This window comes from Pyrgilauda ruficollis, unplaced genomic scaffold (assembly GCF_017590135.1).
Source record: "Pyrgilauda ruficollis isolate IOZ18807 unplaced genomic scaffold, ASM1759013v1 scaffold7, whole genome shotgun sequence".
NCBI classification, from domain to species: Eukaryota; Metazoa; Chordata; class Aves; order Passeriformes; family Passeridae; genus Pyrgilauda; species Pyrgilauda ruficollis.
In genome coordinates, this window is record NW_024528821.1 from 13,996,974 (window position 1) to 14,022,727 (window position 25,754).

General features: G+C 53.9%; 3 protein-coding genes across 11 annotated transcripts in view; 1 reads left to right on the plus strand and 2 right to left on the minus strand.

Moving 5' to 3' along the window:
* Nucleotides 1-4,025: 4,025 nt before the first annotated feature.
* Nucleotides 4,026-10,114, minus strand: LOC121363193 (sestrin-3-like). Of its 2 annotated transcripts, none has more exons than XM_041485328.1 (9): nt 9,889-10,114; nt 7,014-7,217; nt 6,627-6,809; nt 6,275-6,511; nt 6,079-6,190; nt 5,744-5,862; nt 5,195-5,385; nt 4,766-4,910; nt 4,026-4,311 (listed from the first exon to the last, which is right to left on the minus strand). In XM_041485328.1, the coding sequence occupies exons 1-9, from the start codon at nt 9,952-9,954 to the stop codon at nt 4,222-4,224; spliced, it is 1,347 nt and encodes a 448-aa protein (XP_041341262.1). In that variant the 5' UTR covers nt 9,955-10,114; the 3' UTR covers nt 4,026-4,221. The 2 variants fall into 2 exon arrangements, with proteins under 2 accessions (XP_041341262.1, XP_041341261.1); XM_041485327.1 differs by having other exon boundaries at nt 5,744-5,880.
* A 1,131-nt stretch (nt 10,115-11,245) lies between these two features.
* On the minus strand, nt 11,246-15,425 carry IL2RG (interleukin 2 receptor subunit gamma). Of its 2 annotated transcripts, none has more exons than XM_041485067.1 (8): nt 15,240-15,425; nt 13,883-13,973; nt 13,471-13,658; nt 13,194-13,336; nt 12,926-13,088; nt 12,383-12,491; nt 12,228-12,312; nt 11,246-12,126 (listed from the first exon to the last, which is right to left on the minus strand). In XM_041485067.1, exons 1-8 carry the CDS (start codon nt 15,274-15,276, stop codon nt 11,923-11,925), a joined length of 1,020 nt encoding a protein of 339 aa, XP_041341001.1. In that variant the 5' UTR covers nt 15,277-15,425; the 3' UTR covers nt 11,246-11,922. The 2 variants fall into 2 exon arrangements, with proteins under 2 accessions (XP_041341001.1, XP_041341000.1); XM_041485066.1 differs by having other exon boundaries at nt 14,804-15,396.
* A 10-nt stretch (nt 15,426-15,435) lies between these two features.
* MED12 (mediator complex subunit 12) overlaps nt 15,436-25,754 on the plus strand; it is a 34,951-nt gene continuing 24,632 nt past the window's right edge. For 4 of the 7 annotated variants that reach the window (XM_041485061.1, XM_041485063.1, XM_041485062.1 and 1 more), the window contains exons 1-10: nt 15,438-16,104; nt 16,441-16,545; nt 17,340-17,531; nt 19,105-19,264; nt 19,824-19,999; nt 20,280-20,390; nt 20,970-21,224; nt 23,118-23,264; nt 23,552-23,651; nt 25,184-25,320. In XM_041485061.1, coding sequence (XP_041340995.1) covers nt 15,547-16,104; nt 16,441-16,545; nt 17,340-17,531; nt 19,105-19,264; nt 19,824-19,999; nt 20,280-20,390; nt 20,970-21,224; nt 23,118-23,264; nt 23,552-23,651; nt 25,184-25,320 — 1,941 coding nt within the window. In that variant the 5' untranslated portion in view covers nt 15,438-15,546. Of the gene's footprint in view, nt 16,105-16,440; nt 16,546-17,339; nt 17,532-19,104; nt 19,265-19,823; nt 20,000-20,279; nt 20,391-20,969; nt 21,225-23,117; nt 23,265-23,551; nt 23,652-25,183; nt 25,321-25,754 lie in introns of all 7 variants that reach the window. The other 3 variants (XM_041485064.1, XM_041485059.1, XM_041485065.1) reach the window with 2 other exon arrangements.

Here is a 25,754-nt window from a genome sequence, read left to right on the forward strand (position 1 = left end):
TGGCCACCCACAAAGTCTCTGGTGTGCTCTGCAGTGTGTAGAGCCCCGTGTTACAACTTGCTGGTAGTGCATGGGGATCCATGGGGTGCCAAGCCCTAAAACTGACCCTGGGGAGTTTTAAATCCTGCAGAACTAGTCTAGAGTTATTTCAGTCCCTTCATTTCTTGCCTTTCTAGACCTCAGTGCTAAAGGTGACTCTGATTTGTTTAGCTACATTCAAACATCTTTGTGTGTCAGCAGCAGTGGTGGCAGGTAAGGAGATGAGAGGGAAACGAGGGAAGGACTGTAGGTTGTGGATTCCACTGACCGGGTTAGACACACAGAGGGCAAGTTGGGGATGCTCTAACACTTCTGAGGGTAAAGACTCATTTGTGAAATTGCACAATATGTGTACAGCCAGAAAGTTTTCATTCAAAGCTTTGGATACTCAGTATATTATATTTGAATTCTGTTTTTCACTACAGTTAATGCAAATTACTGAATAACTCTAAGGGGCTCTTAAGGGTCCGGCTTCAAGATTTAACCCAATTTACAAAAATTAGGAGAATATCCTTAGGGGAACTCGGCCCCTCATCTGTTCCTTGGGTACTTAGGGCTTCTTGCAGGCATATAATGATGGGTGCTGTTGGGGACACAAAATGCCCAAGATTTTGCAGCTGATTGGGTCAAAGTGAATGTGTTCAAAACTTCCCTCACAACAGGGGGCCATGCATTTGCCCAGTAGCCATTAATACTTTTTTAACCTCTTTGAACATTGGCCTGTTCCATTTAAGCATTGTGAAGGAGAACAAAATGGGACCTGAATACCTTGGCTCAGTGTTGTTTTTCATGAGTGTGACACTGTCTTCAGTAGTCACCAAGAGTCCTGCTGTGTTCTGTGGTTTCAATGCAGAGTGTTTGCACCCTTCTTGCAGTCTTGGAGACCTTGTAGCTGTCCCAGCTTGTCACCATAACTGTTTTGGCCTATGTGCAGTTGCCTGCAGAACAGCAGTACATGAAGCAAGTGCAAAAACATCTTCTCTGCTCAGCTGGGTTTCTGGCCACAGTCCTGCTTTGCCTCCATCCCCTGCTGGTTGATGAATACCTGTGTGCCACCAGTGATGGGCCCACGTGTGGAAGCACAGTGGGGAAGGCTGCTCCCCTGTGCATGTGTCCTTTGTGGTGGAGCTGCTGTGTGAGGAAGGAGGGCTGGGGCACAGGGAGATGGTGGGTGCACACTGCCTTCTCCTGAGCTGTCCTCAGCTCGTGTGCTATTATTTCCCCTTCAGACCTGTGGTAAGAGCAGCAGCCAGAGGCCTGACTGACTGGGTGGGTTGTAGGAGCTGTGGCAGTACCATTGTCCATGGGCTAGGACACCATTCCTCCCACCACGCAGCTTGGGAATGGCTCAGCTGTTACAAAAGCAGTCCTGGCTGCACCTGCCAGCATTTCTTTCTGCTACAGGCTTTGCAAGGAACTCAGCAAGGAACACTGCTTTGGGCATGTGCCTGCATCCTCCCCTGGCTAATCCCCAGTACAGTGTCCCAGCTCCCATGTGCAGGATATCCTGGAAGGTTCCTGCAGAGGTGAGGCAGTCTGTACTCTGGCAGTTCTTCCAGCCACAGAGCAATAGGAAGGAATATCCTGGCCCAAGCACATGAAGGATGCAGGGGCCACCAGGACCGGGACACAAGCACTGAAATTGCCAGACTTGTGGCATGCTGTGTGTGACTGCCTGCATTCTCTCCGGGCCTTGCCAGCAGCTCTGCTTGTTTCTGGTCAGGCTTGAGAAAGCATGGAGCCTTTCATCTTCTGGTGTGGCTGGTATTTGTCTGTGAGTGAGAGTGTGTGACAGCTGCCTGCAGCCCCTGCGAGGCCAGCCCTTAGTGCAGGTGTAGAGATGAGGTAAAAGAGAGCCTGTGACAGGCAGCCCCTCACCCCCAGCCAGAGCCATGCTGTCACTGCCTTGTCCCTTTCCTGGCCAGCACAGGGTGGTGGTGGGAGGTGAGGGTGCTGCTGCTGGCAGCAGGCTGGGAGCCACCCCAGGCTGCCCAGTACTGCAGGTGCACTGCTGGCTTCACGAGCAGTGAGCCCTGTGGGGAACTGGCTGCTGTGGCTCGTCCCAGCCCTGCAGGGGCTAGAGCTGCTGTTGCCGGGACAGCAGGGAGTCTGGCAAGCTGGCTGGCAGGCAGCTAGCCTGCTGTGGTTAACCAATGCTACCCCTGACAGCGAGCAATACACCCAGCTGCCTGATCCCTGCCCAGCCCTCACTGGGCTGGTATTTCAGCAGTCAGTCCCAGCACTGTCTAGCCAAGCCTGGTGGCAGCTGTCCCAGCACCAGTCATGCTTGCACTGGTGTCACTGTTTCAGCACCAGTACTGACTCAGCTGGTACTACCCAGCACCAGTTGTACTGGCATTTTACTGCCCAGGAACCAGCTTGGCCCAGTACAAGCTGGCCTAGCCCCAGTGCAGGGAAAGCATCAGCAGCATGGATCAGGAAAAAGTTGGTCCTGGTTCCTGGCCTTGCTCTCTGAGTTTGGGAGTGTGAGCAAAATGCTTCTTCTTCTTCAGCTGCAGAAGCAGCACCTCCACCTTGGCCACGTGTGACCAGGTACCAGCCAGCTCCTTCCTTTGGCACACTCCACTCCTCCTTGCTGGAACACCACAGCCCCTTGAAAAACTTCCCTCTTTTCCTATCAAACACACAATGCTGCAGCAGTTGTTTATCTGAGCATGACAAGAGAACAGAGCTGAGCTGAACAGGATAGGTGTAGCCTCAGTGACCAGCTGCTGGCCATGGACCAGAGCTGTCAGTGCATGACCCCAGCATTTTGGGTTTCCTGACACTTGGGCCATTTCAGTGCTGTGCTCAGCCAGACATTGCTGTCCTGCTTTCACAGCAACCATGCAAGTTTGGATCCCCTTCCCAAAATCTAGCAGAAATAAAGCACACATCCATGTCAAACATAATATATTTATAGCAAAAATAGGCTTTTTCTGTAGCTTCCATACACAAGGTTTTCTCCCCGTATATTTACGCAGTAAACAGGTCGACTGAAGCAGCGTGCACTGGCTGACTCGACAGCTGCCCTTGCTTCAGGCTCCCACTTACAATGGGTGGCTTCATTCCCCTTTTGTGGCTGCTCTCTGGAGCCTGCACTGGTGCCCTTGTACCTCTCCAGCCAGGGTTGTGGCACAGGCAGGGAGCAGCCCAGGGGATGGGGGAATGGTGGTGTAGCCCCCCAGGCAGAGGGCAAGGCTGGTGGACAGGCTGCCACTGTTCAAATGGGGCAGTCCCAGGGTTGCCCCCCAACCCACATTCAAGGAAAAGCTTCCTGTAGCTTACCTGTGCTGACCACAGGCTCCTCCACCATGCTGTTAAGCAAGTGACTGGGCACAGGACCTCAGCCCTCTCATGGTGGTAAAAAGACACAAACCACATTAAAAAGCCTCCCTTGTTCCTCCTGCCTCTCTGCTGATGGGAAGCAGAGGAGGGGCTTAGGACTGCCAAAGTCCCCAGCAGAAACCTCGAGTGCCTGAACACTGTCAAAGACCTTCTCATCCTTCTGTTGGAGAAAGCAAAGCACAAGGATGCTCTGCCAGCAAGAGCTTCACAGTTTGGAGTTTGTTGGGTCATCTCTTGTCCATCCCAGAAAGGTTTGGCACCTAAAGGACATAACACGCAGGCAGCAAGTGCATCCCCCTGCCATCCTGGGGAAGGGCCCTTGCTAGGAGCTGCCTAACCCTGCAACTCAGAACATTGCAACACACCCACATGCTGCCCGCACTGTTACCAAGTGAGAGACACCACCCCGATGAGGACAGGTGCCCAAGCGTGGCTTTGCAAGCAGAGCAGCCACTGCAGCACAGGGAAGGAAGCCAGTTGTCCCCTCTGCCCTCCCTGTGCCACTGAGGCTCCCACAGCACCCAGGCAAGGAGCATCCCTCTAATCTGGCCCCAGTGCCCTCCCACTCCCCTCTCCCCCATGTTTTTGGCAGTCCTCCTCGGACGTGTTCAAGTCTCCAGCATCTCAGCAGCACGGGCTTGCCTCACAGTTTGGTAATTGCACGTAACAGGGCCACTCAGTGACCCCCACAAGGCGGGGGGGGGAACCAACAAAAAGGAACAATACAGTCAAGTAAACTAAATCAAGGAATCCCTCGCCGTCGGTCCCGGCGTGACGGGTTCCGCAGAGTTCAGGGACAGAGGAGGCTGCCCGGCCCTGCCGCAGCTCCAGCATCTAGGAGATCATGTACTGGGTGATGGCCTGCAACGCGTACAGCAGCTCTGCCTGCATCCGGGCTTCCAGGATGAGCAGGTTCACGTGCACCTGCAGAACAGCAAGAGAGGCTCAGGCAGCTCTCCTTTTCCCTTTTCCCCTCCTCCCAGTCCTGTAGCTGCTTCCCAGAGCTGAGTGCCAGGGAGTCCCCTGCATACTTGGCATCAGCATTCCAGGCTGGCAGCAGCACAGTCCCTGATACCCACAGCAGCTGCTCCTGTGAGTTACAGCTTGATGGAGGGCTCGCCAGGAAGCACTCACCACTGGGGTAATGACCTAGAAGATGCCTGTGCTGCTGGTGCCCCGGTCTCATCACAGTGGGCAGCCCCATGCCACACTAAGCCCAACAAGCTCCTGACAAACAGCCAGCTTCTATTCCCCCCACCTGCCTCAGACTGGTTTAGTGGCTCAAAGATCTCCCATACACCCCCCAAAACACCCCAGCTTGCAACGCTTGCCTACTCACAGCCCCACCACAGCCAGAGCCAGGGGCCAGCTATCTCACCTTTTCACTGTGCTTGAACTGCTTCCAGAACCTGTCAAACATTTCAGAGTTTGTCTTCTCTGGGTAGCAGGTTACAGTTTTAATGTAAACTTTGAGCATTCGCTCCAGGAGCTGATTCACTTCTGCATAGTCATAATCATCGTACCTGTGGGGAGCACAGGGGAGAGTCACAGTCAGCACCTTGCCTGTGGTCTGCCTGGGGCATGGCACAGCCACAGGGCAGGGGGGCACATGGCAACAGCCACCAGGCACTGAAACCCTGCCCCAAAGCCCCCTGCCCTAGCCAGAGCAGTTCAGTATCTCAACATCCAGGCAGGGGATTCACCTCTGTCCCTTCTCCATGCTCATCAGCATGACAGACTGAGTGCCCTACCCTCCTCCCGGGTCAGCTCAGTTTTCTCCCCTGGACCGTGAGGTTGGTTTCCCTACCTAATGCCAAACATGCAGTGGATGTAGTTCCAGATGCCCCGCTTGAAAACAGAGGGTTCACAGCCCTGCCGCTTGGCCATGGCACTGCTTTGCAGACCATCCACCATCCTAAACTTCTCATCCAGGAGATGCCCAATGTCAGAGTAGAGCCGGTTGACCAGTGAGAAGCCATGGTCTTCCCAGGAGTAGTCCTGTTGAGCACAGCAAGAGGATTTTGCAATTGCAAAAAGGAGCCTGGAGCATGTTCCCAGGAAGAAGGGCTGGAGACTTTGGGAAGCAGAAGAATTCAGTGAATATGCTCTGGAGGTGGTTCTGCCCAAACCACATCCCTTTTTAAGCAGCTTTTGAATGATTTTTTACCCTTGCTTCCATGAGGGTCATGTGAAAAAAATCAGCAACCCTTGGGGACAGAAGTCACCTCCCTCTTCCCAACCCTAGTGGGGCAGGGCCAGTCTGCACGGGCAACTCTGCCACTGTTTATAGGAGAGGAGGGGAAGGGAGGGGAGGGGCAGCCCAAGCTGCTGCCCACCCAGAGAGCAGGAGTCTTACCTGGACTCTGAATACCTGTGTCTGATCCTCGTCACGCCGGGCAAAGTCTTGGTATCCAAAGTCAGGGTCCTGCGTGTAGCATGCAAGGTTGGTGGCACCAGTGACTTCCCCGTCAGTATCTGCAAGAGGGGAGAGCCCTGCAGATGGGTCAGAGCAGTGCTCAGCTGCCCTGTCGCCAGCCACATCAGCCAGCCCTTGCTCTGCCCCATATGCATCCCATGAGTCCCTCTGAACCACCCATCATAGAAAATGTAAGGCATAGAGGAGCAACAAACACACAGGTGTGCCCTATGAACTCCCACCCTGCACACCCGCCTCTGCTCCCTGCCCCTCACCTTCCTCTCGGTCCTGCTGCAGCAGCCTCATCTCATCCCTGCCCTCAGTCTCCACATGGATCCGCTGCATGCGTTCCCGGAGGGAATCCAGCTCCATGCAGGAGTCCAGGGACTGCACAGACACAGGCCTGGGGGTGAGGGCAGTGCTCCCAGCAGCATCCCCCCATCCCCTGCACACCCACCCCCGGGGGCTCACCCGCTTGCGGTTGATACGCAGCAGCTCCTGGCTGTAGTTGTTGCCGGCAGTGGCCTCGCAGAAGCACTGGTTCCCGAGTGACAGTGGCTTCAGCAAGCCTCGGCCCCCCAGCCCCTCGTCCTGCTCGCAGCCACAGCCGAAGACAAAGCTGGCAAGTGCGTGGCAGTGTGCCAGGAGGACGACGGCGTGCACGAGCTCTGCCAGTGACCAGCTCCACTCGCTGATCTTCAGCAGCTTCTGCAGAACATGGACAGACCAGCAATGTGACACATGGGCAGGGTGCTGGCAGCCCCTGGAGACGCTGCTCTCCCCACTGCCATCCTGGTCTCTGGCTGACAGCCCTTCCTAGTACCTCAATGTGCTCCTTGGTGATGAGCCATGGCCGGTGTGCCAGGATCTTGTTGATCTCGTTGAGGTTGCGGAGTTTGGGGGGGATGAATTCGAGGCCGCGCAGCCACTGGGGGTCACCCCCTGCCCGCAGGAACTGCAGCACGTGCAGGTTCACCAGGTACCGGCACTGGTGCCGGGCCGCTGCCTGCAAGAGCAGCACATCAGCATCCGTGCACTGCCCCAGCAGGACAGGCATCCCACACCCACCTCTCGCTCAACCTCCAGGACATCATGATTTTGGCCCCTGATGAGAAGCCTGCGGCACAGGCTATCTGCTGGAGGCTAAGGAGAGCCTCACAGGGCTGAGCAGAGCCCCCCGTCCCCTCTGGCAGCTCCCAGCAGGGCTCACCATGATGGCGATGTAGTGCCTGCAGTCGAAGGGCAGAGGGCCATCCATGTGCATCAGGTAGTGCTGCGTCTTGAGGAAGCTGTCCAGGTACTGGGGGTGGTAGCCCATCTGCTGGGTCACCGCCTCCAGCCGCCCTCGGCTTGCCAGCACCTTGACAAAGAGGAACTGGGGGCACTCAGGGTCGCTGCTGGACATCTTCACTACCTGCAGGAAACATGCTCTGCTTAGCTCTTCCCAGAGCAGCCCCTGCAGCACACCCCAGCTAAGCCCAGGCTCTGCAAGAGGCAGAGATCCCTCTCCCAGCTTGGTGCTGCCAGAGGGACACTCACAGCCATCAGGCAGAGCACTGCCCAGTGACACAGGTAGCAGGAGGACAGGTAGCAGGACACACAGGATGGTCTCTGAGAGAAGGCTCTCAGAGTGGTGAATGGAAGCAAAGGGAAAACCAGGAATGATGTTCCTCGTAGTGGTGCAAGGCCGTATCGGGAGAAACACAACACAAAATACAATCCAGAATGGAGCAGCCCATCTGCCAGCACGGAGCCCTCATGCCCAGTATCAAGATGTGATAGAGCTGTGGAAACAGCAGAGGGGCTCCAGGGCTTCTGCCCTGACAAGCCAAGAGGCAAACCATGTCCTGGTATCTTCCATGTGATCAGGAGCACACAGAAGAGCTCCCCACATGTTGCCCAAGCAGACAGCATGGGAGTGGGTCCTGCAGCACACAGCTGCCCACCAGAGAAAACACAGATGGGCAGCTCAGCAAGGGGGCCCAGACACCCCCATCAATGCCCACGCCAGCCTTGCACCAGGGCCCCAGTCCAGCACAGCTCCAGCCCCTCCTGAGGGTGGTGGGAACAGAGGGCAGGGATGTTGGAAAGATGCCCAGGCAGCTGCCGTGCTCCAACGACCTTGTTGCCACAATTCCCACCCAACAGCATGGTGTGCACCTGCAGCCTGCCCAGCCCGAGCTACGGGCACAGCAGGTGCTACCCCTTGTCACACAGGAAGTCACAGCTCCTGCTTGCATGTGGGAGCCCAGGCAGCACCCTTGGATGCAAAGGATGCATCTCTTCTCCCAGGCTTGAACTGAAATCTCTCCTGGGAAACTCTGGCCCTGCTGGCCAGTGTCTTGTTCCTTCCACCTGTCTCTCCGGTGCGGTTACCCAAAGGCTGGTGACTGGAGCATGGCAACAATAGTGGCATAGGAGAAAACCAGGAGCACTTCTGCAAACCACCAAAACCTGGCAGAGCACCCAGGGGTGAGGGGCAGACAGAGCAGGGGTGAGCTGTGTGGCAGCACAGAGCAGTTGCACCCACACAGGCAGTGCAGGAAGCAGCTCAGGCTATTTTCCACCATCCTGCACTTCTGGTGAAAACACCATCACTCAAGTGTCAAGAGGTTTACTTGACATTTAGAGTGTCCTCTTCACTTCCTCTGGTAAAAGGGATCCACAAAACCCCAAAACTCATATTAAAATAGAAAGATGAAAAGCACCAGTTTCTCTGATTGACATGAGAAGATGAAAGCCAGAAGTGACCTGCGAAAGCCCCCTACAAAGTCCCTCTGCCTGGGGAAGCGAGATGGGCCACTGGTACAGCCACTGGTATTCTCCTGGAAGGCTGAGGTGGAGGAGCCAAGAGCCCTTCCACTCCCCCGGGGAAAGGTGGTCCCCAGTAAGGAGCTGTGCAACCGTGGCTCAGCTTTTGGTGCTGCCAGCTCTCCTCACCCTGCTTGTCCAGGTGATGATGGAGCAAACAACCAGGCAGATATGTCTTGGAAGGAGATGATGAAGGAAGGGGGGGATGAAGGTGCAGAACAGCCACCTCCTCGGCTCTCAGCCCCTGGCCAGGCTAAAGTGCCCATTCCCCAAGGCACCAGCTCAGCCCAGGGTCTCTCCTACCGGCACCGCCTGCCACATTCCCTCAGTTCTTCCTCCCCAGCCTCTCGCATTGGCCCCAGTGCCACCTTCCTCATCCTCCTCGGCCACAGCCCTCCTCCTCCTCCCGGAGTGCATCCACTCGCACTCCCGGGCTGTGGGAGCATCGCGTCCCTCCCCAGGGGAACCTTCCTGTGTCCGAGCCCCCTGAATTCTTAACAGGCACCTCAACGCCCAGCACCAACCTCGTCCCCTCCCCGCCCGGCAGACCCCCGGGGGAACGGTGCCCCGGGGGAACGGTGCCCCGGCGCTCCCGGCCGGCAGCCGTGAGCACATAAAGAAGTCAGGAGGTTGAAGGAGCCCGGACAGCGCCGGCATGTGCGGGAGAGGGGCCGGCGGACCCCGCCGCGCTCCCCGCCCGGCCGGGAGTCATCTTTTCGCCCGGCGAGACCGCGGCTCCGTCGGTACCGGTGACTCCTCCGGTAACGTTCGCTGGAGACGGTGCCGCGGCAGCACCTCTCGCCCGGCCCTAGTGCCTGAGTATTCGAGAGGACGGGGGAAGTACGAGTGCCCGCGGCAGGGGTCCGTACGGCGGTGCCGGCGGCCGGTACCCGGGGCCGGTACCCGGAGCCCCATTGTGCGGGCGGCGGCGGCGGCAGCGCCCCCGGTGAGCGGCGCGGGCAGTGCAGGCGGAGAGAGAAAAACAAGTTTGATTGGCAGTGATGGAGCCACGGCGCCTCCCGCATCCCGCACAAAGGGGACGGGGACGCCACCGCCGCACCGGCACCGGCACCGGGAGTAGGACCAGGACCAAGACCAAGCCGCCGGGCGGGGCATCGTGAGAGCATAGCCTCGCCGGCCCCGCGCACCGCCCGCGGGCAGCGGGAATGCCCCGGCCTGCTGGTGCCGTAGCCGTGCCGGCCCGGTGGCGGCGAGCAGGGCGAAGCCCGGAGCTCCTGTACGGGCTCCGGTGGTGGCGGCGGGGCGGGTCCTACCTGCCCCGGCAGCCGCTGGCATCGGCTTCCTCGGGGGTGCTCCACGCTCTGGGGACACACGATCATGGTGAGCCCGTGCCGTGCCGTGCCGTGCCGTGCCGTGCCGTGCCGTGCCGTGCCGTGCCGTGCCGTGCCGTGCGCAGTCCCGGTGCCGGTGCCCCCGCCCGGTGCGGCCGCCGGCAGCGCAGAGCCGGCACCGCGGCAGGCAGGGGGGCGGGCCCGCCTGCGCCAATCGCCGCCGCCAGGGGGCGGCCGCCGCCGCACCACGTGGGCAGGGCTGGAAAGTTACCGGGGCACGCGCGCAGGCCCCGCCCCGTCAGGGTGGGCGGGGCTCGGGGTGCCCCGCCGCTGGGGGGCGCTGCTGCCTCGCCTGGGCACCGCGGGACGGGGAGGGAGCAAAGGCCGGAGCCCATCCCGGGCCCGGCTGCTGAGGGCCCGGCAGTGTCAGGGCCCGGCTGTCCAAGGGTCCGGCTGTCCGAGAGTCCAGCTGTGCCAGGGCCCGGCTGTTCAAGTGTCCGGCTGTGTCAGGGCCCGGCTGTGGCAGGGTCTGGCTGTGCCAGGGTCCAGCTCTCCGAGGGCCCAGCTGAGGGTCCCACTCCTCTCCCAAGAAAGCAGTGACGGGATGGGAGGGTGTGCTCTTATGTGCCTCTGCCAGGGAAGGTTGAGGTTGGACATCAGGAGGAATTTCTTCCCAGAAAGGGTGATCAGACATTGGATTAGACTGCTCAGGCAGGTGCAAGAGTCACTGCCCTTGGAGGTGTTTAAGGAAAAGACTGGAAGTGGCACTCAGTGCTGTGGTCTGGTTGATATGGTGGTGTTTGGACAGACGTTGGACTCGATGTTCTCCAACATCTCCAACATAATTGAATCTGTGATTCTGTAAGAGCAGCTGGAGTCAGTGTTGGCCAGAAAGGTCTGCTCATCTGCAGGGACAGCAGCAGTGGCTGAGGGCTGCAGGTGGCCCCAGAAGTGGTTGGAGAGCCCAGAGCAGAGCCCATCGCCCAGTGAGGTCATAGCACATCGTCTGAGTGTGCAGGGAGCCCTGTGAGACAGCCAGGAGGGGACTCATCCATATGCTTGATGTTGATTGATGAACATGCTGCCACTGTGAGCCTGGGACAGTAGGACTGGCCCCTGCCTCACTGTTTGTGAGGGGTCAGAGGTGCTCAGGAGCTGGGGCTCCAGTGGTGCTTTCCCCAGATCCCACAGGACAAGCCTGGGCAAACCCCTGGTTTAGTGCCACCGGAAACTGGGGACACAGGGGAAGGAGCAGGGAGGCCTGGGGGAACTGCCACAATGACAGTGGCTTGCTCTCTGAGCCAGCACGGCAGGACACAGGAACAACCACAAAACCATGGATGAAAAGCAAAGAGGAAATTTATTTTCATTACCTCACCAACTGCAGGACCCCCCAAGCAGCACCCAGGCAGAGGCACATAAGCAGGGATGCAGGCAGTGTGGATCTTGGTCCACCCTAGAGGATCCCTGAACCTGCTGTTTTTGCCTGTTTATCAAGGATTTGTGCAGTTGTGGTTTACCACTATGATTTGATCTTTCCCACAGCAGGCCAGGAATCTCAAGCATGTTAAATAAGGTGCCACTAAGTCTATCACAGGTCTGTGTTATCTAAACACAGAAGTTCTACTTACTGAATACACAAAGCTAAACAACATGAGTATGGTATATGTGTTTTTCCTACATCAGCTGCAAGGCACTTGAGCATGTTTACAATCTTTCTTGCCTATCTTTCCTTATTTTTCCACACTTGGCCCCAGTGGGACTCCTCATCCTGTGTGTCCCCATCAGTTGGGTAGTGGCCTCTGCTTGCTCAGCTGCCCCTGCCCACTCACCAAGACACATCCCTGGGTGTGCTTGTGGGCACCTCAGAGCAGGGAGGGTATTTGGCAGGAAGCAAGACCGGGGTCCAGGGCATTTGGCAGAGGCATGGCAGGAGCAGGGAGCAGGGCCTGAGGAGCAGTAAGGTTTGGGCAGCAAAGCTGTGGAGAATGGGGCATGCAGGAGTGCAGGAGCGTGTCACACCCTCCCATAGCTGTTCTGGTAGGGGCTGTGCTCACTGGGGGCAGCTGGGGGCCCAGGCATTGGAGGTGGTGCACGGTTGCTGCTGTCCCAGAGGGGCTCATGGCTGTCCTTGGGTGGCAGCTCAGTCACATAGCAGATGTTCTCGTTGTAGTTGGGCTTGAAGCTCTCCACAACATCTTTGGGGACTCCAGTCCATTCCTCCAGGGAGCAGAGCAGGGTGAGAGGAGCCGCCACCCAGCCCAGCCCCAACCCCACGCAGCCGGGGTGAATCCAGGGCAGGACTGCCTGCACCACCTTACCTGGAAATTGCCGTTGTGGGTGATGAACAGCTCATCAAAATTCTTGCTGGGGTTGGGAATTCGGGGCATCAGGATGACCCACACCCTGTGCAGGAAAGGTGTGTTAGAGGGAAGAGCCCCAGTGCTGCTGCCCCCAGCCAGCTCCCCACACTCACCTTTCCATGCGCACCAGCAGGATGACAAGGACCAGCAGCAGCAGGCAGGAGGCAATGGGCACCAAGACTGTGCGGATCCCAAACCAGTACAGCTGTTCCTCCACCGTGCCTGGAAAGAGCAGGGGTGACACTGATCCCCAGACAGCACACCACCATGGCAGTGGGGTGGGCCTGCAGGTGGCCCTTCATGGATGGCCATGGCATTGCTCATGGCAGGGCTCAGCTGGGAACAGAGCATGGAGAAGGGGCCTGTCCCCAATTGCTCCCATCCTATCACCATAACTAGCTGATGACCCTGTCGTGGCCCAGCCATGCCCTCCAGAGCTAAGAAGCCCCTGGCAAAAGTCAGCAGGTCCCACTGGTGGGGTGTGTTTTGCTTCCAGAAGTACAAAGGATGCTGCTGCCAGCACCCCACATGCCCAGATGGGTCTTGTCCCTACAGCTGCTGCCTCAGGCCATTCTCTCCTTGCTTGGCCATCTCTCACCTGCTGAGCTCTGCCATGCTCCAGTGCATCCTATCCCACTGCAGCCCTCAGAACATACCCTTGCTGGTGGAGTTGCTGCCCCAGATGACAGGAACGCTCCACTCGCTCCAGAACTGGGTTCTGCCACAGAATTTGTTGATCTTGCTGCGCACATAGAAGGTGTAGGACTTCTCATAGTCCACGCTGGGTAAGGAGAAGACATCTCCATTCACCGAGAGCTCCTGCAGAGACATCAGCCCTGAGCTGCTGGCTGGGACCACCTTGGAGGCTGGTGCACAGCTCACCCCCAGGCACAGCCACAAAGGTGCCTTGCCCAGGGCTCTCACCGTCCAGCTGGTGTCCTTGTTGCTCTTGTACTTGACAGCATGCTCCAGGCACTTGTTTCTGGGGTACGGGGAGGCCCAGGTCAGCTGCAGCTGATTGTTGCTCATGTTGCGGATGGTCAGGTTGACAGGCGCCTCTGGTTTCACTGCAAGGGACAGGTAATGCCCACTGAGGGCTGGCCCCATGGCCAGGGCCCTGCTGCCAGCTGGGAGCTCACAGGGGAGCTCTGAGAACCCACAGCCCTGCAGAGGAGAGTGGGGTCCCCCCGCCACTCTGTACCCAGGTCCTGCAGCTCCATGCGCTCGCTGGGGATCTCCAGGGTCTTGCCGCCAACGCTGGCATTGATGTGAACGTAGAAAGTCTGGAAGTGGATGAGCTCGTTCTGCTTGAAGTGGCAGCCGACCCTGACACCCTGGTGCTGCAGGTACTGCTTGCACTCCACCTTCTTGTCAGACGTGTTCTTGTACCTGTGCCACAGTGGGTTGCCAGGACTCCCCAAGGCCTCACATGCCCCAGCCCTCACCAGGACCCCTCTCCCCAGCACATCCCATCCTGCTTGCTCTGGAGACAGAGGCTGCCCACCCTGGGCTTGGGGAGGAGGAGAGGCCTGATGCCAGGACCAGCAATGCTGCACAGGGATCCACTGCTGGACACTCTGCTGTAGGACTGGCCATGGGACAGGGACACCTACCAGTAGAAGAGGGAGTAGTTGACTGCGGGCATCTCTTTGTTCCCCCATGTGCAGTTCATGTACTCCTCATTGAAGAGGACACACTTCACTCCTGCAAGCAACAGACACTGCTGGGATGGCAGTGGTGGCTGGCTGTGCCAAGGCCCAGGGGTGCATTGGAGAGACATGGCACACGCCAGATCCCTGCGTATCCATATGAGCCTCCCTCAAACAAATGCATCAACCAGCACTGCAGGGGCAGGAGAAAGCCAGAGTCGAGCTTTCCTGGGTTGTAGTGTAACACAGTGGAGCAAACAGGCTGTTTCTACACCTGGAGATGGAGGGCACCTTCCCGCCAGCCCAGGAGGTCCAGGGATACAGAGGGGCTTTTTCCACAGAGAGCTGTTATTTTACTGACAGCCAGGCAAGGAGTGCATTTTTTCTCAGAAAACAGCATCTGGGATGAGAGCGTCAGGTGGAAAGAAACGCCTCTGTGTTGTGTCCCCTTCCTGTGCACAGCACTACTGAGGGGACCAGGAAGGAAAGGGCAGCTGGTGCAGATCCACTGACCATCCTGGCCAGCACCCACACGTGGCACAGACCAGTAGGATCTGCCAGTAGAGTGATGGGGCAGGAGCCCTGCAGGACTAGTAGTCAGGGAGCTAGTGGGGTCAGAAATATTCCAGCACTGCAGTGGGTACAAGGACAGCCCAGCAGGGCTCCCTGGTACAGCCTGACCCTCCTGGCAGCCCCACTGCAACAGGCCATATATGTGCTGCAGGTCTGCGACACATCAGGGGTCGCAGGGTCCCCGGTGTGTGCCACAACAGCGCACCAGCCCACACAGCCCCACATCCTGTCCTCGCCCGCCATCACTGGGGAGCTCCATCCCCCAGCCCCAACCACAAAAGGGGCCCCTGGCCTTCCCATGTGCCCCCTTACCTGGGTGGCTGTTGGCAGCAGCAGGGTAGGGACCCGGCCCACAGAGGAACAGGAGGAGGACAGGCACGAGGAAGGTGCCAGGAGCCGCCATGGGGGCTGCTGGCCAGGGACGCGTGCGAACAGCCTCAGCCAGGACTGCCGGCTTCCGCAGCACGCTGCTTCCTGCCACGGCACCGCCTGCACCGGGGGCCACCCGCCGTGCTGCCCCAAGGGCCGCCTTATGGGGACCACTGCTCACTCCAGAGGGGACCCACAGCTCATCCCACTGGGATCCCACAGCTCATCCCAGTGGGACCCCATAACTCATCCCAGTGGAACTCCATGGCTCATCCCACTAGGATACCACAGCTAACCCACTGGGATCCCACAGCACATTCCACTGGCTCATCCCACCGGGACGGTGTCACCGTCCCTGCTCAGTTCCCCCGCCTCACACCTCTTGGACCCCCCATTTCATCCTGCCGTGTTCCCATGGCTCATGCTGTAGGGCTCGCCGCCACTGGGCTGCTCCAGGAGCATGGCTGGGATGGGCATCCCAGCGCCCAGCCCGCCCGGATCCCTGGGAGCATCACTGGGAGACACCGAGGCAGTCGAGGGGGCGGCTGCAGGAGAGAGTCAAGGCAGGGCTTGGTGTGTGTGACAGTACGGCCGGTGGGGGCCGCACGGGGTCTTGGTGGCCGGGGTCCCGGGGATGCCCCGGTATCGGGGCCGGGGGCGAGAGTGAGGGGCGCTGTCACGTGATCATGTCCGGACACGCCACCGCCGCGTCGTCTCCGCCGGGGGGCGCGCGCGCGCCCCTCGGGCTGCCCCGTCCCTCTTCGACACTTTTCGGCTGCGCTCGGAGCGGGCTCGGGCCGTTCCGGCACTGCTCGGGACTCTCCTGCAGCGCTCAGCGCTTTTTGTCCTCCCCTCCCTGCTTCGGGGACGCTCGGCTCTCTCCGTTCACTCTCGGATCTCTCCGGCTGCGCTCGGTGTTCTTCGTCTTTCCTCGGTCCAGTCACAGCACCACTCGGGTCTCTCCGTCAAAATTCGGCATTCTTCGGCAACGCTCGGGCCTCTTCGGCAACGCTCGGGATTCTCCGTGCTCCTTCGGCCCGGCTTCGGCGGCGCCCACCTGCCCCGGCGCAGCGCTCAGTGCGCAGGCGCGGGCGGCCCCGGCGGCCCTTGTTGTGGCCCGGCCGCCCCCGCCCGGCCGGCCCGCCATGGCGGCCTTCGGCGTCCTCAGCTACGAGCACCGCCCGCTCAAGCGCCCGCGCCTCGGCCCGCCTGACGTGTACCCGCAGGACCCCAAGCAGAAGGAGGTGCGGGGGCCGGGCGTGTTGGGGGGACCCGGGGTGCAGGACCGCTGTGCCGGGCCCGGAGCTGAGGAAGCGCCGGGTTAGCGGCGCGAGGGCCGGGAGCTGGGCGAGGGGGCGCCGTCCGCCGGGACCCCGGGCGTGGGGGGCGCTGGCCGGGCCGGGGGAACCGCGGTCCCGGTGTCCCAGCACTGCTCTGGGCGGTGCCTGGTAGCGAGGGCTGGGGGAGGTCGGAGGAGCAGCCGGGCCTCGCCTGGTTCAGCCCCCGCCGTGGGGACAGAGGCTGCGGCTGTGGGCGCGGAGGGGCCGGGCCGGGCCCTGCTGACCGTCCTTCCCCCGCAGGATGAGCTGACTGCGCTGAATGTCAAGCAAGGCTTCAACAACCAACCGGCCGTCTCTGGGGACGAGCACGGCAGTGCCAAAAATGTCAATTTCAACCCGGCGAAGGTGAGAGACGTCCCGACGGTCGAGGGCGGGTTTAGCAGGACAGGCGGCCAGATCCTTGCACAGTCCTGGGTCTCATTCCCTCCCTGTGTCAAGAACTAGGAGATCTTTCCCTTTTGTATGTGTGTTTTTAAGACTTGACCCTCCGTTTGTGTAGAATCCAAGTTCTTTTAGAACTGTGTCCCACCTCTAAGAGAGCAGGTTCTTGTCTGGCTCAGTGCATCTTTGGGGCAGATCTATGCAGTTTTCGTTAAGCCGGCATCTAGGACTCCTTAAATTTTGCAATTAAAGCACAAGGCTTGATCGTAGGAGAGAGAAGCTCCTTATTGGTTTGGTTACATGATGGCCATGGTAAAAGGAAAGTATGATTTTGTGAAACATCTGGAATTTTAAAAATGGGAGTTATATAATAGGCTTCAGCTCCATTTTTCCAGTCTCCGAAATCAAGATGTTGACTTCCTGACAAAAACAACTAGTAATGACCTGGGTTGGAAGGCAATCAGTAAGCACAGGATATTTGTTTTCCTTGGCTGACTTCTGTCTGAGGAGCCTTCTGTCTGGCTTGACAAGTATTTTTAAAGGGTTGTGTCCATCTCAACTTGAGTCCCTGCTTGATTATTGTCTAGACACATTCATCTCTGCAAGTATAACAAAGGAGTTATTGGCAGTTACTTTGTGTTTCAAAAGTTGATACTGGTGAGACTTCTGGTAGGAATGATAAATGATATTTTAAGCACACTGATCAGGTCTTTGATCTCTGAAATGTAGTAAATCCTTTTTTTTCCCTTTTCCTCCAGATCAGCTCAAATTTTAGCAGTATTATTGCAGAAAAGCTACGGTGCAACACCCTGCCTGACACGGGGAGACGGAAACCCCAGGTCAATCAGAAGGATAACTTTTGGCTGGTGACAGCACGTTCTCAGAGTGCCATAAACAACTGGTTCACTGATCTGGCTGGAACTAAGCCCCTCACTCATCTTGCCAAGAAGGTATGTTACAGGAGAGGCAGCCTGGCAGGGCAGAGAATTTAATCTGTGCTTGTTTCTGGAGGTCTTTACTGTTTGGAGAAGTTCCTCGTCTCTACGTCTTGTGAAGCTTTCAGCTTGAAGAGTGGATGTAGGATTTGTAGCGCCCTGACTGTAGTCATCCACACTTTGAAGTCTGTTCTCTTGGCTGTTATTTTGAGGTGTGTTTAGCTTTGCCTTTTGGCTTGTAGGACACAACTGATTTATTTTGATGTTCCGTTGTTTTTCAGAAAAGCTGCCACTGTTGCCTTTGCTCTATTGTTTAGATTAGGACATTTCTGTTGTGGAGGATTTCTCAAGTTCTCAAAAGTCATAGTGAGAATTACTGAAAATAATCACCTAAATGACTTCCCAGACTTCTTTTGCAGTGAGGCGGTTCTGTTTTTCAGCAGAGGGGAGTACATGTGCTATCACTTGGTCTTGGCCAGGCTGTGAATTCTGTAGAGTATGAAAGAAGGGTCTTACTCTGGCATTTTATCAGGCCTGATAGCAAGGGAGATAGCTCTCTCTCAGGGGGCGCCTACAAATGAGGTACTTGTGAATCTGGTATGCACTGTGAAACAAACATAACTCCCAGTTGCAAAATGGTCTGAGTCACTCCTGGGGGGAAAATTAAAGTAATCAGATTTTCCCAGAATCTGACTCTTTATAAACTTAGTCCTTCTTTGTGTTTTGACTGTCAGTTTCCTGAGGTCCTGGTGAAAGCTTGAACCTTTCAAGGTTTTCCCCTGTTTTCCTGCTATGAGCTCCATCCATTTTCATGAACTTAGATGTGAGAGAGCGGAGTGACTGTCAGTAGCCGAGTAGTCTGACTTTGAGGCATCAGAGAGTAATTGGGAAGAATGTAGGAAACGTAATAGGTAAATGAACACCAGTAGTTCAGGGACTCGAAGGTACTGGACCTGTTTTTTGTGATTTTTTTTCTTTCCTCTGTGAAAACACACATACTTTTGCTCTCCAGAGTATTGTGTGAAAGTGAGCCCCACAGCTGTACTTTTCCCTGCAATGTGTTATTGCTTCCTGGTTTATAGTCCTGCAGCCTGATTATTTCATTGGTATCCTCTTATGCTGTATCTTGAATTTTGAATCTTGGATTAATGAATTCCTTCCTACTTTGTACTCAGTTCCCTGTTTCTCACCGTGTTCTGTTGAGTACTCATGATATTGTGAGACTTCTGTAACTACTGGGTTTTGTATACAAAGTGAAGGGTCCTGTCTTCACTTTGCATGGCAGATACTCTGTTACTGACTCAGTCCTCCGTCTGTATCTTTCATAGCTCTTTATGTGCTCTCTGGAGGATAACCTCCAAGATGTTTGCAGGACTCAGGGCATGGATTTACATTGATGTAATTATATGTTCTGTCTTCTTTCAATTTATTTTGTTTCTGTTTATACTGAAATGCAGCTTTGGTACTGTTGCTTTCTGATCACAAGTGAATTTTGGCAGCAGGTTTTTCTGAGGCAGAGGTCTGCTTTAGCTGCTTCAGTTCTTATTCCAAGTGCTTGGTTCAGTTTTCCCTCTCCATTTCATGACAGGTGCCCATCTTTAGCAAGAAGGAAGAGGTCTTTGGTTATTTGGCAAAATACACTGTTCCAGTAATGAGAGCAGCATGGCTCATCAAAATGACTTGTGCCTATTATGCTGCCATCACAGAAACCAAGGTGAAAAAGCGTCATGTCATTGATCCCTTCATTGGTAAGCACTCTGTGTGCAGCACTGGCTTTGTCCATCACACCTGTTTCCTTCTAAGCCTGCTCTTGATCAGTAAGAGGTAAATCCAAATAAACTTGTTTCCTGCTGATAAGTCCTTGGGTTCTGATGTGAGTAACTGTTTGAACAACAGGCCCACCTGTGAAAGTACACTGAAAAATAAGTCTTAGCAGCCATAAATACTTCCCAGGAGCCTTACTTTTCTTTCTCCCTGTTAAGTTCTGCTGAGCTCCTTTGCTGCCTTACCTGTTTTTTTTTCTTACTATACGAAGATTGTAAAGTTGCAATTAGTGATGACTGTTTAGCTACTTCCCAAGTGAGTATGTACATTTCCTAGATAATTTTGGTATGTTACTCCCTGTCTGTGTTCCCAATGTCATTTCTGGATCCAACATCCTTTGCATCCTGGCCTGGTCCAGATTGCTGTGATCTAGAAGGGTTCCCCTGACTGTGTTCTGTTTTTTTGGCTTTCTGCCAATGCACCATCCTTGTTCTTTCCTGCTCCTCTTTGCCACAGTGCTCATTGCTAACCTCTTTTCTCCAGAATGGACACAGATCATCACCAAGTACCTGTCAGAGCAGCTGCAGAAAATTGCAGAGTTCTACAGACAGCTCCCAGGGCCAGGCTGTGGTTCACCATCGGGACCAATGCCCCAAGAGGTGGAACAGGCTTTGAAGCAGTGGGACTACAATGAGAAACTGGCTATGTTCATGTTCCAGGTGAGGGACTGGCGGGGGCTGCTGGGTCGGTGTGAGCAGAGGAGGGCAGGGGGAGTGGATGCCAAGTGATCTGTTTCTGCAAGTTGCTCTCTTTCCTAGTGAATAGATCACTAGGACTAGATGCAGTTTTGAGCTCAGTAATAGGACAGGGGTAGCACAGAACTGTGAAAACTTCCAGAGCTATTTCCACTGTTGGAGTGCAAGCTGCTGCTGCTCTGTCTTGCCTTGGTGGAGTTTACTTCAGCTTTCATCCATTTGCTCTGCTCTTATCTGTGTGCAGGATGGCATGTTGGACCGGCATGAATTCCTGACATGGGTCCTCGAGTGCTTTGAGAAGATACGGTCAGGAGAAGATGAATTTCTGAAAATGCTCCTTCCTTTGCTGCTGCGGGTGAGAAATACACTCTCAGCTTGCTCTAGGAGAGTGCTGACTTCTGCTTTGGCCATCCCCTTCCTAAGGGGATAATGGGTTGTTTTGCACTAAGAATGCCAGGGAGTGTCCCTGTGAGCACCCTTCTCAGCTCATCCAAGGATGTCTTTTTAGTCCTGCTCTTTTTTGGTCTTTATTCTCCTTTACCCTTTTTCCCTGCACTGGATTTGGAAATCCCTGCCCATGCCACAGCTGTGATGGTTCCACTGGTTGTACACCAGTACATGGAAACTGCTTTTTTCTTTCTTTCTTTTGCAACAGATTCTGGGCAAACCTTTGAAGCTCTGGGAAGGCTGGGTGTGGGTACATTTTTATACATTAAATCATTGCCAGAGAGCATTTCAAGGGTTTTTCTGATGCTTAGTAGCCAGTGGGTGATCCATGATGCTAAGGAGTAAAAAGAAAAGTAAAAAAAGCTAAGTAGAAAGAAACTGCCTCTTCAAGGCAGTGTCACACGGTGTAGTACATTGGGAAGGTCGGGGTTTTTTCTTGTGTTCCTTGTGACAAGGATGTTTGCCCCTCCTTCCATCTTCCCTGCAGTACTCTGGAGAGTTTGTGCAGTCTGCGTACCTGTCCAGACGTCTGGCCTACTTCTGCACCCGCAGGCTTGCTATGCAGCTGGATGGTGCTGGTGGGCACCCACCACACATCCTGTCTGCCCAGACAGGGAATGCTCTTCCTTCAACTCCCACCCCTCAGCCAGCTGCAGGGAATCCTCCTCCCAGCCCTTTCAGCGACTTATTACTGTGCCCCCAGCACCGGCCAGTGGTGTATGGGCTCAGCTGCATCCTTCAGGTATGTTTAAGTGATGGTGATTCTGGTGTCAACAGGGATGATTTGTGTGCCATCACAGAAAAATCATTACAGTCTGAGTCAGCAGCTTTGTAAGTACAGAAATATCAAATCATGATTATCTTTGCTGATGTGTTACAGAGTTTTTGTAAGACAGTGCTGTAGCAGTGCCCTTGACTGACTTGCATAAGAAAAATGGTTTGGAATAGAGCCTTTTGCTTTACTCACAGGTGCCTCACGTGGCTGGGAAAGCTTTACAAAAGAAAGGATGAGAAAGAAAGGAAGGGTTATTTCCCATGTGTGTATCAATAGCAGGTTTTCATCCAGGAGAGGAAATTATGGCAGAAATGAAAGTGCTTTGTAATTTTGTCAACTCTTAAAAACAAACATCCCCTCATCAAAAGAAAAGTTCCCACAGAACCAAAAAAACCAATCCACAACCTAACAGCTTGCACAAGAAACAACTCCTCCCACTTTATGGAAGAATGTAGTGGTTTAGGAGTGGTAGCAGGCTGTGAAAAGGAACCACTCTAAACTCATAATCTTTCTAGATGGGATTGATTAAACATTACATTGCAAAAAAAGGGCAAGGTTGTCAAAGCCTTACTGATAGATGTTTGAGGAACTGGTGCTGTTGTGACACTGTGGGATTCAGTCCTTACTCTCCTTTTGTCAGAGAGAGGCAAGTTCTGTTCAGTGTGTGCATTCATTCATGATTGTGTTTTGCTCCTTCAAGAGGAGAGTGACTAGGTGAGGTGGGCCCATGCAAGAGTGGGGATTGTTTCTTCCAGGGGAGAAAAGACTTGTTAAAGCAGAGAAGGTTCCAGAGAGTGCAGAATGGAGCAGGAGTTGGAGAGGAAGAGAGCACAAAGCTTGGGAATCTGCTGCTCAAGAGAGAAACTTTAGAGGAAGGAGCCCTGGCAGGATCAAGAAGCAGCCAACCAGCTCTCAGAGAAAAAGAGGAAAAGAAAATTTCTGTAGTACAGTTGGCTAGAAGTAAGGATCTTTCTAGAAGCGAGGGTTAGAGAACATTGTAGGGTTATAAATAAACCTTTTGCATTCTTATTAAGTCTTGTTTGCTTTCTGGTCAAGACATTTAGAGGGTTGTTTTTTTTTCTATTTTCTATGTGATAAAACATGTCTCTAATATAAAAAATCCTGTATTTGGGGAGCTTGCTTTAGGGAAAATAGAGGAGCATATACACCTCAAAGGTTTGTCTGATTTGGAGTTCAGACACAACCTACTTAAAAAGTTGATGCTGGTAAATGATAGTCTGATCTTTAGTATATCTCAGTGGAAACAGGTGCATTTCTAAGAATTTCCATAATTCTAAGAATGTGCATAATTAACCGTTGCTGAAATGTTCTCAAGATAAGCAGATTCTTTGGTTTGAGGGTCTAAAACAGCTTTGTGAGACAGAAAATGTAGGGGAATATCATAGGAATTGTTTAGTGAAGTTTTGTCTGTGCTTATGTGAGTGTACAAGATCACAAAAGAATGAGAATGCATATACCATGGTATTGTTACTATGATAATCAGACTTGTGATTATCAAGCAAAATGGTTTAAATAATTTAGGTCTGTTATCTTGTATTTCTTCTCAGACTTTACACTTGATGACGGTTGTAAGTCGCTAATGTAATTGCTGCTTCTGGACCATGAGAGTTGGATTGTGCATTGGGGATGTGAGTTTGTATGATCCAAAGGGTTTTTCAGATCTTAAAACAAACAAACAAAAAGAAAACAACAAAAACAACCCACCCAGATAGTAAATATGCTGTATAGAGGATGAGTGCCTGGGCAATAGGATCAAGTAGTGATTAGTTCTGTAGAAATGTAACTTAATTGTTTTGACCTTAATTTGCTCAGTGATGCTGACTTTTCTGTCTGTTGCAGAGTATAATTTTGTGTTGCCCGAGTGCCCTTGTGTGGCATTATTCCTTGACCGATAGCAGGATAAAGACTGGCTCTCCATTGGACCACCTGCCTATAGCCCCATCCAACCTGCCCATGCCAGGGGGGAATTCAGCCTTTACACAGCAGGTGAGCTTCAGGAAAGGGAGCTCTTGTGGTTTGGGATAACAGCTGTATCTTAGCTCTTTCAGAATTTTCTTTTCATGTTGTGTGATGAGCAGATCTGGAGGTGCTGTCTCAATCCCTAGGAATTAAGTGCTCTCATTCTGCTATAAACCAGATAGTGATGTCCTTGGAAGATGGGCAGAATCTAACCTTAAGTAGAATTGCTGTCCTTCTCTGTGTTTTCTAATAATTTTGTTCACAGGACTTCTAAGGCATCCTTTTGTATGTTTACACAAGTCCACTGTTTCTAGGTTCGGGCAAAGCTGCGTGAAATTGAGCAGCAGATAAAGGAACGTGGCCAGGCTGTGGAGGTTCGCTGGTCATTTGACAAGTGCCAAGAAACCACAGCAGGTAACTTGCTGTAGGTTAAAGATCGATGTGCTACTCTGACAAAACTCCTGTCTTTTTGATTTTTTCCTATTTACAACTCTTTGTGTTTACTGTCAGCAGTAAGACATGGCACTTTTTCTTTCCAAAACAAAATCTTATAGGGGCCCATTTCTCCAGGTATGGGGGGAGTTTCTGTTACTAGGAGCTGGAAATATTTACCAGGTACCTATACTCTTGTTTGTGTGCCGTGCAGAGATGCTTTCCCCTAAAATCTGCTGTTGACCACAGTGAGAGTTGGGATTTTAAGCTGAGTGGACCCCTGCCTGACTGGTTCAGCTTTCCTTGGGTAGTGAGCCCGAGCACTGAGCTCACAAAAACTTCTTATAGAATCATAGAATGGTCTGGGTTGGAAGGGACCTTAAAAATCAAATGGTCTCAATTCTCCTGCCATGGGCAGGGACACCTTCCCCTAAATGTGGTTGCTCTGGACCAATCCAGCCTGGCCTTGTACACTTCCAGGAATGGAGCATCCACAACATCTCTGGGCAACCTGTACCACACCCTCACAGGGAAGAATTTCTTCTTAACATCTAGTCTGAGTCTATCCTCTTTCAGTTTAAAGCCATTCCCCTTTTTCCTACCCTTGTAAAAAGTTTCTCTCAAGATTTCTTGTAAGCCTGCCTTAGTGTGATAGGTGACAGTTAGGTCACCCTAGAGCACTGTTCTTCAGGCTGAACAATCTGAGCACTTTGTACTTGGCCTTGTTGAACCTCATGGGATTCCCACAGGCCACTGCTGGAGCTTGTCCAGGTCCCTGTGGCTGTCATCCATCCTTCAGGACTATCAACTAAACCACTCAGTTTGGTGTCATCTGCACACTTGCTGTGGGTGCACTCTGTCTGTGTCTGTATCACCACTCATCACTGATGTCCACTGGGACTCTGAGCCTTTGACCACTACCATATGGATTTGACTGTCCAACCAGTTTCTGATACACTGAACAGTCCAGCATGCCTGGTGCTGTGTAGGCCCTCCCATTGTGAGAAAAAACCAGTATTTTGGTGGCAACACCAGCCATGGAGCCATGTTAATAGACTGGGCCCATCTGTTTCTTCCAATGTTGTTGCCTGTAACTGGAAGGATAGAAGAGAAGATAAAATCTGTTCTAGAATCCCTTTATAATGGTCGGTCCCAAGGTCCTGAAGTCCCTTTTGATTGTCTTTGGACTACACTTGCAACTTCATCTCCTCCTGTGTGGGAGACCAGTAAAGTCTGAGGGCTGGACCAGGCTAGGAAGTTTCCTAATTTCATGTCCTTAACCTGGGCACCAGGAATGCATCAGATTTCCCTTAGAGAAGGGTCCAAACCCTCTCTTTCACGTAAAAGAGAATCACCTACAGCTACAACCCATCTTTTCTTCCTTGTGGAACTGGTCTTGATACCAGGTGTAGGCCTTTCTGACCTTAGCTGACCTTGGCAGCACATCTGGTGTTGCTCCAGAGTCTTTTGTACCAGGTGCCAAATACACATTTTTCTTCTCTGTTCTCTTCTAGGTTTCACTATTGGCCGTGTCTTGCATACCTTAGAAGTTCTGGACAGTCACAGCTTTGAAAGATCTGACTTCAGCAACTCTTTGGATTCCTTGTATAACAGGATATTTGGGCTGGGTCCAACCAAAGACAGTCATGAGGTGCTCTAGGACTTGGCTGCTGGGCCCTGGTCTTGGATGTGGCTGTGTTCTTGTTTATAACCGCACTGTTATTGTCCTGTGTCTGCCGAGAGCTGACTAGGTAGTGGCCTTTGGCCAAGAGACATGATCCTCATTGAAAAGGATTACATGTAGCTCTGTTAGGAACGTACTGAAATGAGAAGGGGGGGGTCTGTGCTCTAGAAAGTCCAACAAATACATGTAAGCTTGAGAGAATTCACTGATGAAAGATGTCAGTCTGCATACCAGATTGGTGCTAAGGACTTGTTATGGCAGTACTAGCCTGGTCACATTTTGGGCTGGCTGCTGATTCCTGGGAGCTCACAGTTCAGGTTCCTCTTAGCCTGGGAGTTGATGTATTTATGGTGTGTAGGACCATAGTGCATCCACTACTGCATTGAATTCTAGAAAAGCAC

Bases quoted from the DNA above. Each gene is read 5' to 3' on its own strand.
- IL2RG (XM_041485066.1), bottom strand. From the start codon at position 14,894: ATGGCGGCTCCTGGCACCTTCCTCGTGCCTGTCCTCCTCCTGTTCCTC. The intron at 13,974-14,803 runs GTAAGGGGGCAC...TGTTGCTTGCAG, and splicing joins TGCTGCCAACAGCCACCCAG to GAGTGAAGTGTGTCCTCTTC. The intron at 12,313-12,382 runs GTGAGTGTGGGG...TTTCCTGCACAG, and splicing joins CTGCTGGTGCGCATGGAAAG to GGTGTGGGTCATCCTGATGC.
- LOC121363193 (XM_041485327.1), bottom strand. From the start codon at position 9,954: ATGATCGTGTGTCCCCAGAGCGTGGAGCACCCCCGAGGAAGCCGATGC. The intron at 6,191-6,274 runs GTGAGCCCCCGG...GTGTCTGTGCAG, and splicing joins TGCGTATCAACCGCAAGCGG to TCCCTGGACTCCTGCATGGA. The intron at 5,881-6,078 runs GTGAGGGGCAGG...ACCCATCTGCAG, and splicing joins GCAGCAGGACCGAGAGGAAG to GGCTCTCCCCTCTTGCAGAT.